Source organism: Anguilla rostrata, chromosome 1 (genome assembly GCF_018555375.3).
Source record: "Anguilla rostrata isolate EN2019 chromosome 1, ASM1855537v3, whole genome shotgun sequence".
Classification (NCBI taxonomy): Eukaryota; Metazoa; Chordata; class Actinopteri; order Anguilliformes; family Anguillidae; genus Anguilla; species Anguilla rostrata.
The window spans coordinates 22556863-22572204 of record NC_057933.1 but is presented as its reverse complement, the minus strand read 5'-3'; the positions used below and the strand labels follow the sequence as shown (position 1 = coordinate 22572204).

The 15342-nt window shown below is 48.9% G+C and overlaps 1 protein-coding gene across 5 annotated transcripts in view; it reads right to left on the bottom strand.

Annotated features, from left to right (window-relative positions):
* LOC135252213 (neuronal PAS domain-containing protein 3) overlaps positions 1-15342 on the bottom strand; it is a 300620-nt gene that overhangs the window by 55833 nt on the left and 229445 nt on the right. For all 5 annotated transcript variants that reach the window (XM_064330040.1, XM_064330056.1, XM_064330047.1 and 2 more), the window contains one exon: positions 1-43. This exon is cut by the window's left edge and continues 132 nt beyond it. In XM_064330040.1, the coding sequence (XP_064186110.1) occupies positions 1-43 (43 nt within the window). The remainder of the gene's footprint in view (positions 44-15342) is intronic.

Sequence of the window (15342 nt, the reverse complement as noted above, 5' to 3'; positions counted from 1 at the left end):
CCGGGTGGACGTAGTCGAACACGCTGCTGCCCGTCAGCTCCACCTGCAGGCCGACAGGGGAAACGTCATCAGCGAACAGCGTCACCGTCAAGGCATCGTCCGTGTGATTACAACCCAGCATGCAATGGTAAAAACGTCACCACTACACTCTCAGAACAGACGTGCTACCAACAACACAAAACGTGCCATTTCTTAAACGCACCTCCATGTCTAGTTAAAGACAACAAATTTTGAATTACTTCTCAAAGTTTGTAACACATAAACTGTACATTGGTCAAACAAAAGTAGTAACTTTTACACAAAATGTATTTAAAGTAACACAAAAGTAGGAACACAAAGTATGTCGGATATCACATCCAACACATATAACACATCCTTTTTGAGAGTTCATAATGACACAGGAACAGTATCACCCCTGCCATTACACAGGCAATGACACCACCTGAGGCTGCTAGCATCCTTGGCGCGTCCCCTTTTGCTATCAAGGGTAAAAGAGTACGCACTTTCATTTATTATTTCATTAACAAATCTCAAATGTTTAATACTTTTATTTCATCTTCAGAAAGAAGCAGGCTAATCTGTAGAATAATTTAGGTGACGGGATGGGCGGCTTGTACACCATCATTAAAACGACCTCTGCCCTTCACCAAAACAAGGACAGACCTCTCTGAATTTTAACATTTGGCGAGAAAAAAACTAAAAGGAGAGGACGTGCCTCCCTCGCTGCCGGTGTCAGAAACAGGTGATTTCTTTTCCACCGCGGTTGAACCGTGACCCCACGCCGCCCCCCCCCCCCCCCCCCACCCCACCACCCAACCTTTCCCCCCCCTCCCCGAGAACTCAACGAGGCAGCGTCCCGCACGTGTCCAAATCTTCGCCCTCCTGACAGACCGAACGCCACGACAACAAAAGAAAAATGGCCTCGGAACGGTCTCGTTTCCCCAGGATGAGGCGAGGAAGGGATTTGCCGCAGCTAATTGGGGATAACAAGGAAGAACGGCGGGGTGAGTTAACGATAACGCGTCCCGGGTTCGAGTGCGCCCGGTTCGGATCCCCTCGGATGCACAATCGGGTCGCACTACATTTCCTTTAGCGGTGTTTGGTCATGCAGCGATCGGTTCGGGTCTGCAGGGACGCGGGGATTACATGGGAATAATCCCTTTAATGTCAAATCCCTCTCAGCCATTTAGTCCTTCATAAATTACTTCTCCGAGCAGAAACAATAATAAAGAAATTAAATAATTATTGGATTTGGCTTACTGGCGCTGTTGTGTGTCGCATACAATAACGCGACGGTGTGAAAAGAAGACCCGTTTCTCAACTGCGCGTTTTGTGTATTCAAATAGACAATTACCCCCAAAAAAACTCTCCCGGAACTCTCCCGGACTGCGAAATCTTCATTGAAACGTACGCGTCAAAACCTCGCCTAAATTTTGATAAATTATGCCGTTGCACTATTTATACATTCAGAGTACTTCAGACTGATACGGTATCAATCAAAATCAAAATCAAACGGCTAGCGACGCTTCCGCGCACCCCTGAGCACGTCTTCGGGAGAAATTTCTGGCAGGAGCTACTGAAAACGCTGAAACAAATATAAATCAGCTTGGAAAGATCAATCGGAAACAAGCAGCACAGACTGAAAAACCGTCTGCTTTTTCCCCTCCTACAGATTTCTTAATGTTAACAAGACATTTCACACCGGTTCTAGAGAAATTAGAATTTAGAGCTCTGGTAATAATTTTCATAAAAGCACTAATATACTTCCTATAAAAAACAATAACTAAGTTGTGCACCCGCATGCAGGTTACGCTAACTCCCCTTCGCAAGCTAAAGCTCCAGCAGCTCGCTGGGTGCCGTATGTCAGACGCAGCCTCTAGCCCGTGGCTCCTGTACAACCACATCTCAGCGTGGTGCAAATGGCTTCCCTCTCATTGGCAAGCTGTGGACAGACCCCAGCACTCTCAGTCTAAATTCTGTCATTATTCCCTCAATGCTGTTCACACACGGTAAAATAGCATCAACAGACAACAGTACACAACAGATGTAAATAACCGCACGTTTGAGACCTTTCTCAGCGTCATTCTTGACACTATAGAGGCATCGTTCTGTTTGCAGTCAACAGCGAGGAGAGGAGACAACACAAATAAGAATCCATAATAATTCTTTTCAGCTTTCCCTTTCTTCAGCAGACAGACTTGGCTGGCTTTGTCTCGTGGGCCAAGTGGAATGACAGAGACTGCAAAGGGTTTTCTTTTTTTTTTTTTCTTCTTCTGTAAAGAGGGGGTGGGAAAGATTTCTCTAACGACCAGATTACAGACTGTTGAATCCGCAATCAAACAAAAGGTAGCGCACAATTGCCGCGGTTTCCTTTCCAGAAAAGCAGATCATCTTACATCAGTGTCTTTAACCTCAAGAGCAGCATTCTACCATGGATTACCAGAAAAAGAGAGAGGGAGAGAGAGAGAGAGAGGGAGAGAGAGGGGGGGGACGGTGATTCAAATTTATAATTGGATTAAACTGGAATAATAAAAAAAAAGACGGCGGAAGTGGCGCCTGAATGTGCCGTCGCTGTGAATGCGTTACACAAAGTGCTTTAAGAATCTATTTCAGAGCGGAGATGAAACGCCGAAGCTATCTCCCTTTCACAGGCCACCAAGACAAACCTTTTGTGTCCATATTAGAATTCATGAACACGACGGACGACTATTTTAACAGTCGGGGAGAGACGAGCCGACTTTACCCCGACACAAGTGGCTCGACAATACCCCCCCACACCCGCTCCCTTAATCTCCGCCACGCAGAGACGGACAAGGGGGGGGGGTAGGCGACGACAATGGCGCGGGGAAAAAAATAAAGAAATAATACCCTAATATCCATTGTATGGCGGCAGATGGAGTAAAGTGGCGGTGTTGTCCGCTACATGAGAGGGGTGGATTACGCTCTGTGATTGCGCAAAGGACACTTGGATTTTCGGCGGCGGGGCCTTTTGCATTGTAAATGAGCTCCGCTTTCACAGCCGCGCCGGCGCCGACGCCGACGCCGCCCTCAGCAACATGCTTATTTTGTAGAAGGTCACTCAATAATAACTCCCCCATGCCCTCCCTCCTTATTAAGACTGACTGGCACATATTAATGAAAACACCTGATTCGCCAACCGTAAGGAGGAGGAGAAGAAAAAAAAAAATCGGAAAGAGACGAGACTTTTATTTTCATTTTAAGGAGAGGAAAGGCCTTAATTAGCAGGGTTTTTCAAAAATGTCAGCTTCTTCTATTAGCTGTTCTGCTCCATCAAAGCCATAATCCCCCGCTGTCAAATTTCATCACATGACGGACAGTTTGCTGCCTGTCTTCCACAAACCCACCCCCGCCCAACCCCCCCTCCATCCCCCCTCCCCCCTCGTCCGACTGCTCCCGCGAACTGGGAGATAGCGATTGTACTGTACCGGCGCCGCGTCTCGACCCAAACAGGATGTCATTTTTTTTGCCACTTCGTCGATGGGCCCCAGCCCTGAGGGGGTTCGTCGATCTTTCGTTTCTATCGAAAGGCGATAGAGATCCTGCCAACCCCCTCCTCGTCATGGCGAAATTATTCAGCGAATGGCGTCGGAGCGCACGCCCCCCCCCCTCGCCGCCTGCGTTTAACCTGCCGGTGATCGCGGCGTCTGAGGGAAGGCGGCCTGGACGTCAGCGCGCGGCAGCCGGTTACCGCCATTCGTCCAGAGCGATGACGCGCGCTCGCGCTGCGCAGAGACAGGAAGTGCGCTCGCCAAAATAAACCGGTTCAGGAAACGGAACAGACCCAAATGTCAAATAAGCCCCCTTTTTTTTTTTGAACGCTTCTGTTTCTTTGCGAATCTCGTTCTTTCGCCTCATCGCAACCGGTTAGCCTAACGAGAAAAAGACGTGCAGCGCGTGAGAAAAAGATTCTGAAACAGGATGGCATTAAAGGCACTGCAGGGAGATCAAACATGACCTGCCACACAATAGGCCCGCATCAGCTAAATGAAGAGAAGCACTTTGGATTTGTTTGCACTCTGCCAGTTGTGCGCAAGCTCAATGTCAACCTGGAATTTAAAAAAAAACACCATTTATAAAAGCAAAATTTTCTTATATTTACTTATTAAACTACAGAAAAACAGACAGGAGGAGAATGTGAAATAGCAGACAGTTAAACTTCACTGCTGACAATTGAAGAATACAAATATGAACAGATCAGAAGAGGGAGAAGAATTGAAAAAAATTCTCACTGCGCACTTCACATTTCACACCCCGATATTAAAATATTGTCACCTCTTTATAAAGCAGTATTCAAAAAAAAAAAAAAAAAAACTGAAACTGATGTTGGCTCTAGGCTTCAGAATGAATTAATTATTGAATGTAACATTAACTAAATGGAATATTATAAGTTTGATAGCATATAATTACTGTTATATTAATGATACGTATTTCACTGCTTTCTATTGATAACACTTGGCACATAGGCTTTTCCATGAAAAAGAAAAGGCTGCATTTTTCCATAGAATTTTCACACAAGCCCCCCCCATCCCCAAATGCCTCACCCAGCCCCCCCCCCCCACCCCCGACTTGCAAATTGCTCCTTGTGTAAGCCATGAATAACCTTCAGTAATTACTCTGTTATGAATCAGTCATTAAGACGCATACAAAAAAAACTGGCCTTGTACACTGCTTTTGGTTACCTGGTGCCATTAAACAGTGTTGATGTGCCCTATGCAATTAAATACTTATTCCAACAACAGCTGTCACTGAAGAGGGGGGGGGGGTGTTGGATAAAACAGTGCTGGTAATGACCCTTTAATCCCATGTAAATGACATCGCTGCCAATGAGCTGCACTTTAAAGCGGAACAGTTAAAAATAAAAAACAAAAACCCTTGCACGTCTTGGGTAGGGGCCCTGATGACTGGGCGAGTGTGACCGCTATGGAAACTGGCTTTTCTGTGGAATAGCTAATTGTGAGGCCTCCAGCACATAACCTCTCTCTGTCTCCAGCTATCTGTTCAGAAAGAGCGGGAAAAACGCATGCGGGGACTGAATAAACACGGAGGTGCTGAGGGTACGCGCGTGTGTGTGTGTGTGTGTGTGTGTGTGTGTTTGTGTGTGTGTGTGTGCGTGTGTGTGTGCGTGTGTGTGTTTTTGGGTGGAGGTAGGGGGGCGGCTGGGGGGGATTCTCTGAAAGAAAAACAAGGCACTGGTTTTAAGGAAGCCGGTAATTAAGAACAATTTGGGGGCTGTCTTCTCCGCGGAGGGACCCGAGGGAGAGCCCCGCTACCTGTCTGACCTTGGCAAACGGGAGTCCTTGGCTGAGGCTCTGACCCTCTGAACCCCCCCACCCCCCCACCCCCCCCACTCACATCCAATCTCCCTCACGAACAAAAAGAGCCACCCGCCTCATGCAAATCACATCTCCCCAGCGGCCCGGGTATAAACTACAGCCTAATTAAATATTTTTTAACGATGTGAGTAATTTTTGCCAAGGGGCGGATTCGGGGGGAAAATTTAATATGAGATCACAAAAGATGTTCCCAGCGTTGATTCTGTAAATTAATGACTATCTGCCTTATGATAAAAGCACGCTGCCAAGAATGAGAATGAAGTAGGCAAACGCCTTTACTTCATTTGTCTAATAACCAAATGCATTCGAGGAGGGGGGGGGGGGGGGGGGGCGGGGAGAGGGGGGCCTTAAAAGGCTCTGGAAAGTTTCCATGCCGACGCACTCTTTGGCGTAGCGATGATGAATGGCGTGGACGGTGCCAAGCCCAGGGCGGTGATGGAGCGACGTGGCTCGATCCCGCAATCCAAACAAACGCTTTCCGAGCGGGGGAGCCGCTTCTCCCGTCTGCTCCACGCCCCTTTGCCCAATAACCGTGCCCCCCCCCCCCCCCCCCCCCCACCCACACACACACCCCTCCCCCACCCCTGTATCTGTTGGCAGAGCCCGTCCGCGTTCCTTCAGCTTCGGCGGTACACTATATATCACCGCTCAACTATTAAGTGCGGAGAGCGTTCTCTGGGCCACTCGAGTGTTACACGGCTCAGATTACAGTAACCGTTTACTGGGCTGTGACAGAGAAGGGCCCAGATTTACTGGAGGAGCAGACAGCCTCTCTCTCTCTCTCTCTCTCTCCGAGGCGCTCTAATACCACATTGTGCCACTTCTCCGCTCCGCCTTAATCTGCCCGCCTCCGACCGAAGCCTGTCACTCCTCCGAGCGTAAGGAGGTGCATCGTGGGAAGAGGAGTGGATGTTTGGGTCTCTCCCGTGCACGCTCCCGGATACGAGGCTACGCACGGCGGGCTTATCGTTGGCCAGTGAAAGGGGTCTTCGTTGGCCAGTGAAAGGGATCTTCGTTGGCCGGTGAAAGGGACGTACGGTCACGTGGACAAAGGCTGAGGACGATTGCAAACAATTTAGTTTCTCGCTCATTTCTCTCATGAAAAACATCTCTGAGAATATAATTACAAATGAGATCATTTATTTGACTGGTCAGTCATTTACCTTTCAGGGTATTTACTGCCATGGGTTCATTCACAGTGGGAAACAACGAACAAAGATTTAAAAATACAGTGTCGGAGAAAAGGATTGGTTACGTTCTATAGAAAGGCAGCCGCTCAATTAGTCTACGGCAGAACAACGTCAATTTAGGACATTCGCGATTCAGAAAGAGAATGGGCGGTAAAAGGGAGAAATCACTGTGACACTTGAGGACAATGGTGTCTTAATTTTCATATTTGCAATTTCTTTATTGAAGGGGAAACTTAATAAAGCTTTCCTAAAATCAGCTTCGACAGAAACAATCACATGCGAGAGACGACAAGAGCGGCTCTCGAGAAACTTCAGGCTTTTTGGGCTCGTCCATTTGCATTTCAACGCAAGAAGGAGAGAGAGAAAAAAAAAATCCATAAATTCTTAAACAAAATGAGCCCACTTCAGAAAAACACCGGGAACTGAGGGTGGGGTGGGAGTGTGGGGATGGGTGGGTGGGGGGAATAGTGAGGGGGGGAAACTTTAACAATTAACTTTGAAGGACAAAAAGGGTCAAATTTCTCCCTCTGCTCTTTCTCTCCGTGGCCTGATTTTTATCGAGCGCTCAAAGCCCCCCTTAGATCATCTTAATCCACTGTGGCAAAGAAGCTGAATATGAGATTCAGATTGTCTCGGAGAATTCCGCGCTACCAATCAGCTTTCTGACACCGCTTTTCCCTTCAACCTTCAGAAGCGGTGACAGCGAAGAGCAAAAGCCAGCTCGCGGAGGGGGCGCGCGAACGGCACTCTCTCCGCTCAGCCCGCTCGGCTCCGAAGACGCCGCCTGACACCTCCGAGCAGACTCCAGTCCAAATGTTTTACCAGTCGCTCGTTTCCCGACTGCGTTTGCTCTTTTTTTTTTTTTAAACTGAGATGCAGCTCAGAAGCGTCCACGCCCAAGACGCAGGTAAAGAAAAATAAATAAATACATGTGATAGCGATGAAGCAGTTACGTTACAGACAGACACATTTCTTTTTTTGTGTGGGGTGGGGAGGGGGCGGTTTTTATTAGGCCAAGCCAAACGGAAAGCCTGAACAACAAAATATAAAACACTTAAAAAAAAAAAAAGGGAACAGGTTCAAACCAAATTCAAAGAGCGATAATCATTGACCCACAATGAACAGACCCATCTCGCGTTACAGATTATAAATGAACGGTGTGAAGTTTAACACCAATCTGAAATAAATATTTTGTTAAACACCACCACCCCAATGTAAAAATAACTACACTGTTAAATCTATTATATTTTCTTTGTGAGTACCGATTTACTTCAGCCATTTCTTTAGCGCACATTTGCTTTCATTAACCATATGAAGCACAGCTTCAGAATAGTTTTAAATACTGTACGCCACACTTGAAACACTAAAAATATAATCCACATCCAGTTTGGCGCTGGCAGTAAAATGCGTGTCACCAGGCAACACCTCAGAAGAGCGGGCCGCCCAGCTGACGGGGCTGGTGAGCGCTGAGGGGGGGGGGAGGGGGGAGTCTGGTACAGTAGCAATATGCAAGCGCCGCTCTCCGGGCTCAAATGAGCAGAATGGCACGGTGGCCACGGCCTGACCCCCGCGACCCCCCCCGCCACCTCCCCCCGCCCCCCCCCCGCCCGGCGGAGCGGGGCCCCTCTGACTCCAGCTGGTAAGGCCCCCGCCGCAGATCACTGGCCACCTTACAAATGAAAATCGGGCCTGAGGAGAAATCTGTGGAGGCAATAACCCCCATCCCCTCCGGTCACATCCCACTGCTTTTCCATAAAGAGGAAGTGTCATGGGGTGGGAGGTAATTTCACTTTTTTTTTTTCCCTCCCCCCCCCCCCCCCCCCCCCCATCCCTGGGACATTACCATTGTGGTTTCTCATTCTGTCAAACACCCCCCAATTCCACCCCCCCCTTCTCCACCCCCCACCCACAACTACACTCCCTAACCCAAATGAAATCACCTGCAAAACCAAAAAAAAAAAAAAAGAGAGAGAGAGAAAGTAATGATTAGCCCTCAGTAAGAGAGATTAAACGTGCCAGCGTCGATGCTCCCCCAGCCCGGGCGCGGGCCGCATCGCTCTCTGTCTCCTTATTGAAATCACTTATCTATCGGCCCTCTGTGAATCTGAATAACACTCAGCGCCAGCAGCGCGCGCGCGCCCTAAAACAAATCAATAAACTCTCATTTTCTCCTAACGGTTTCATATTAATCGGAGCGGCTGGCGCGGAATGGGGAATGCGCTCTCGGGCCGGGGGGAGCGCCGGGGAGGGAGAAAATGAAGACGGGACTCGGCGGGGGGCCGCGGTGATCCCTTAATGAAAGCGCGGCCGCCTATCCCCCAACCCACCCCCACCACCCCACCACCCCACCACCCCCTCGACGCCCCGCACTGCCACCACCCCCCCCCCCCTCCTCTCCCGACGCCTCCCCCTCGCCTCCCGAGCTCTGATGAGTTCCCATGGTGATCAAACAAAATCAGAAATAGCCTTTTGTAGTTGTGGTCAATTTTCCCCCCATCGACATGATATAACCAGACATGACACAATCACAGGCCATAAATCTCTGTCTTTTCCCCGCTGCGCCGAATCGATGAATTATTGAACAGACGAGGAGGGGGGAAAAAAAACATACACGCGCATACACACACGCGCGTACACGTACACAAACGCATACGGATGCACACACACGCATACACACACACACATTCTCCTCCTCCTCCACACAAAATAGTTCTGTGTTTCCATTTTCATAATTCTGTTGAATGCGGAGGGCAGTGTTGATTAGATTGTCCCTTATGTGTGTGTGTGTGTGTGTGGGCATGTGTGTGGGTGTGTGTGTGTGTTTGTGTTTGTGTCTGAGGGGGGTTGGAAGGAAAACTCGGTGAATGCATACATAAACCGAATTTGGAGATAAATTTCCCAAAAACACACACTGCTGAAATAACACAGCTGCTCCATACGTGCGTGCGTGCGTGCCTGAGTGTGCGGTGGCGGTGGGGTGTGGGGCGCATGCCACTGCGTCGTAGGCCTAAGCTGGCAAGCAGAAGGAGAGAGGCTGACCCCTCTGAAGCTGACTGACGCTGGACAGGAAGTGACTGCGGTTTGCTCTTCCGGGTCTAGCCGTTTTTTATATTCAATTACAGCCCAAAAGTCACAGAGAGGGACCCGCTTCTAAACAGCACGCTATGCGCTAAAAACGAAGAGACAAAAAAAGGGAAACCTGCGAGCGCAGGCTGTAATTATGGTTTTAGACAAGGCTTCTGGCAAAACAGCTTTTGTGTTTAAAATGAGCACTCTGTAACCTCCCACAGTACTCTCATTCTCCCTTATTTCCTCTTGCCAAATGAAATTTCCAGTAATTATACATCTTTACACAATTTGAAATGTCTGGCTTCATTTGAAGTAGAAATCAACCGGGAAAAGGGTATTTTTTTATTTTATTGTGTGTGTGCTAAATAACCGATTTAAGGTTAAAAAAGCAAGTATAATTTGGTGGGCGATCAAGCATTAAACAATTCCATTTGTTCACAAAGCAAAACCTGTCAACTGTCTAAGCACCGTAGGTGTTCCCCTTTCCAAGTCGGAAAATGGGGTGTAATCCAACTAAGGACCTCAATTTCAGCATCCAGCCCGGCGCTGATGGCGAAGGTATTGTTTCACGGAACATGCAGAAAGTGAGAAAAGGGCGAACCGTTCTAAATGGCGTCCTTTCTCCCACAGGAGCAACCCCCCCCCCCCCCCACCTCGAGAATTATCTGGCCATGAGCTCCGATCTGGGCAGATAGAACCGGGAGGCGCGATTGGTCTGTTGTCTCCATGAGAAACGGCACTTAATGCAACTCCCGTCACCTCTCCAGTTAAGCCGTCTGCCTGTAGTCAAACCGGCCCTGGCAAACGCAGGGAAGCGCCGGCGCTCGCGCTCGTTTTAGTGCGGCGAATTTGGCGTGAGGCCGGCGGGGGGAGGGAGTTGGACGCATCATATCCTGTTTCCTCTAGGCGTGATTAGGCCACAGCATCGCACATTGCCACTTAAGACAGAAGAATGTATATTTTTTAAATCAACCCGCTCCTTTATTATATAGAAACATACTGACTGCATGGCTGCAGAACCAGACATGACAGGGAGAGTCAGGCAACCACTGACAAAGCAGACACGCGATCACATGACGAAGGCGGGCGGGGCAGACTCGCACCTGGCCCAGTTCGCCCTTGACGCCGGCGGACCGCCTCTCCGCCCATCCTCCGGTCGCCGGGTAGCACGGGGGCAAGGGCACGTGTCACTTCCTGTTGTATCACCTGGGACCCCAGCACAAGCTGGCACGGTCATGCAGCCTCTCATTTGCATGAATTTACATAACCGTGAAGGACCAGTGGCTCAGAAAATCTCCCGTAAAATATAGCGGAGGGCATTTGCGATCTCGCTCCTAATTGTGCCTCGTTGAATTGTTTATGTATCAGTATATCTAACTATATACATATTAATTTATTCATTCATCCGACCAATTGTCTGCTCAGCAGATGGTCTTGCCTAGAGCGACTCACAATGGTGGACATGGCGTACACTTGAATGCCTCCGCAACAGACAGCCACAAATGTGAAGCAAGTTTTCCACCATGCGCCTGGTAAAGGGGAGTTATGAACAAATGCGGCGTGACATCATAATTCCAGAGAACGTTCTAGAACAGAGCCCTTATAGAATTTCCAATGGCCTTAAAGCTGTTTTCCAAACAGAAAGAGAAGACAAACAGATCATGGCTAATGGGGTGTTTCTGAACGCTAGCCTTGCGTTCGGAAGGCATTTCTGAACAGTTTGGGATTTCGGTTATTTCTGTCTGAGCACTCCGAGGGCTGTTGCTGTCCTCACAGGCGATGATGCTGTGAACCCCGCAACCCATTAATCAATAAATGTAATTAGCCAGAACAGCGCTGAGATAAGTGATATCATAATCTATTTGGTTACACTCCGGGAGTTGGTATAGCGCAACCCCGCTGGTTCTTCAGCACTCATTAACAAACCTCGCATGCAGAGCTTCGTTAGCGCACATTTATAATCCGGCTGGCGACCGCGGCCCTGCGCCCGCGCGGCCTTGCCGTATCCCCCCCACCCCCCGCCCCCCCCGAGGCCACCGAACCCGAGGGGAAGTAAAAAAAATCACGCGGAACCAAGAACTACGGTGGTCCGGGTGTTGTCTGACGCCCGAAGGGGGTGTTGGGAAGACGCCGCGCTCGTGAAGACGAAGACGGTGGAAGCGCGTTTGGGCCCTCAGGACTCCGGGTGTCTCCGAGGCGTCGGGAGCTCAAAAGCGAGCAGCGGTTTAAAAAGGTTAGAGTTCGCCGCGCAGAGCCCCCGGCACCTCAGAATTCCGCTTCATGGCGCAGTTCTGCTGATATGAACCCGTACCAGACCAGGCTCTTGGAACATATGATGTTGGGGGGGGGAGGATGGGGACATGCCACTGACTGAAAACTGACTGAACAGTAGCAACAGGAAACACCAAATGGCGGGAAAAGCTATGAACGTTAGAGGGTCTGAAAGTCACACCCAAGCCTGCCCCCGCTGGTATACTCTATGTCCACAGCTGGCTCTGACACACTCATATTTCTCCATCGGTAGAGGATCCGTCATTGACGAGTGTGTCCCCAGCTCCAGTAAGGAAGAATGTGGAAGATCCCCATGAGATGCAGAACCGTGAGGATCTGGTGCACATCAGCACCAGTAAGCAGAAGCTTAGCAATGCTAACACAAACTACAAATATTTGAGAGGATTAAAGGGGAAAATGAAAAGAGCACCAAGATGCAGAAACCGATAAGATACGATGCCTCTCAGATACACAATGCTAACATAGTTTCATTTGGCAGAGGAGTCCCTCTCTCACACAACTCGTGTGCTAATTGAAAGCGGTTCTCTATGCACGAGTTTGCTAGCTCTTTGACCACTGTACTGATGCCTTGAGGTACAGCGCTATCAAGACCGACCTGTGCCGAGCAGACCTGCCCACATGTACATGAGCGCTTCCCTGAGGGCCTGCCGAATGGCACGCGGGTTTTCGCTGTGCATCTGGCGACCGGGATGGCGCTTAGACCGGCATGTCAACGGCACGTGCCCTCTGTTGAACCTGCCTCACAACGTCAGCGTCCTTTTCCTTTGAGCGTGTGAGGCGAGGGATGCCAATACACCCTCACTTATCCCTCTGCCTCTGATCTAATCCCTTTATTTGTGTGTGAGGCCTGTGTGCGTGTGTGTGTGTGTGAGGCGTGTGTCTCTGAAGGTGGGCGTGGTGCCAGGGGACCCCGTTGGCTAAAGCTAGAATCCTAACCTCACTTTTCTTTAACACCGAGCTCCAGATCAATGCCGCGTCCAGGTGTGTGTGTGAGTGGAGGGGGGGCCGAGGGGGGGTTCTGGCGAAGGCGGCGCTGTTCCTTAAGCCCCCGGAGCCGCGGAAGCCCCTCGTTAACTCCTTAATGGGGCCTGCGCACCTCCTCGCCGCCCGTAGACGTCCCGGCCCGCGCCAGGCAGGGCTAATGGCGGGGGCGGGTCAGCGGGGGGCTTACAGGGGGGTTTAAAAAGGGCCGAGCGTGCGTGGGTAATAAAGGAGCCCGGGAGCGGCGAGGGGAGATTCAATTAGGCCCCGAGCCCCGGAGACGCCGCGCGGCCTGCCGTTCCAGAGCCCGGCCTGACGGGGGCGCTCTCAGCGTGGGATTCTGGGTAATACATACGCCTCCAGCATCCTCCGAAAATCCTTCATCGCCCGAGCATCGCCGTGTGTTTTTTCTTCTCGTGGGTGGCGAATCGAAATGGGGAGGAACGGTCATATTTTTTCTTAAGAACGGAGAAGTACTGAAGATGAGAAACGCGACAATGAAAACGGCTTCAAAACACGGGTGGCTCCTAAATGTGGACTTTGTAAACATCAGCAGCAGAGAAACAATTTCAAACCCTGAAGACCGGGACACATCTCAGTGAAAAAAGCAGGCAGTACAGCTTTTCATTTAGAAATGTCAAAGCAGAAGGTAAAGCATTTTACCAAATCAAGAAACTAATGATCATAACGGACAAACTGGGTTCACATTTTAAAATTATGCTCAAGTTCTTAAAATTAAAGTGAAATGATATGACTTCATTTCTAAAAATCTAATACATTCTTCATGGTTAGCTGATAAAATATATTAAAGAATCAGGGTGGCCAAATTGAGAAAATGTTATAACATGCACTGTAGAGAAGCACATATGACATAATGAGAGTGAATATTGTAACCTTGCCTAGGGAAACATTTTAATGGCCTTCTTACAAATATTACAATAAATACATTTTTATTTAGACTAAATATCAACTGTGTGTTTAACAGGGAATACTGAGTTTATTACTGCTTTATTTAGCATTAATCCTGAATTTTAATCTGAAATGTTCCCATTAATTCCCATTTCTTACATTACCATGGTTTCACTTAACAGTATAAAAAAAACTGGAATTGTAAGCTCTCCATTAATGTACTTCAAATCTACTTAGTTTAGTAAATAAATAATGTAAATTGTTACTCCTAATATTAAATACTGGTCATTGTTATCTTCTTACAATTAATGGTAACCCTAAAGAGACATAAAACATGCAGTGAAGAAACACTGAAAATATGAAGTCAAATTTTGAATGTGTGAGAAACTCATTTCTATCACTGCAAATATCAAACAAAATATGGAAAGACAAAATGCTGATATTGTATCATAGTGAAATTCAAAATCAGAATTTACAAAAACACAAATTTTTTTAAAATATTTTTGAAAGGATACGGGAATAAAATGTTTCTCAATCGCTACATTTCACATGAAATACAATATTTCCTACTAAACCATATGTTCTAAATCAGCATCAGCGCAGATTTTACTGAAAAAAAAAACTTTGGTAGACTTGAAAAATACCGGTTATCAAAGAATGGACTCTGGTTGTAATATAAAATTTCACAGTCTATTCATGCTAATTCTTGGGTCACAAACCAAAGATTCCTAAGAGAGAAACATACATACGACAAACATCCAAAAGCTACACGAGGAGAGATCGCTTTGCGGCTTTTCTGGCCGACAGAAATATGACGGGTCCGTTGCGAGCGCTCCTCCGTTTGTAAATCTGGGATCCCGCTTCTCGTTAGCACGCCTTCGGCTCCGTGAAGCGCACCGCTTACCGAGCGCAGGAGAAGGATAGAGTAAACAAAGGGGCGCTAATCCTCAGACAGGAAGAGAGGGGCGGGAGAGAGAGAGAAAAGAGCCGTCTGGCGCGCTCAGCTCCGCGGCGCGGGCGGCTACCGCGGCACGAGACCCCAGCGCGTGCGGCGGGGGCCGCGGCGGCGGCGGGGGCGCCTTCCGGAACCCCGAACTCCTGCCCGGCAGTTCCGGGTGAAGAGGGGCCGCGGCGTGGAAACGGGCGGCGGAAGCCCTCAGGAGGCGCCGCCCGGCGCTAGCGCTCGTTAGCCTGCGCGTCGCCTCGGCGCCGGTCAGGGCCATAAGGGGCGTGTGTGTGTGTGGGTGTGTGTGTGTGTGTGGGGGGGGGGGGTAAGGGCAGACTCTGTCATGGTATTTGATGAATCCACCGGGGAGCCTGCTCCTAATCAATTAATATAAACAAGGAGCACTGATTTATCAAATGGGCTCCAAAAACGCTGTCTGAAGTGTCAGGAATCCATTCTATTGACGGGGAGAAGCCTCGGAATTACAGGAGCCTATGGGATCACCAGACCTTTTCAAAGCCGTCATAAATCACTGCAGAAAACAAATGTAGCCGCATGTGATAAGATTTGTACTGACAGCTTTACTGCAGAAAGACATGTG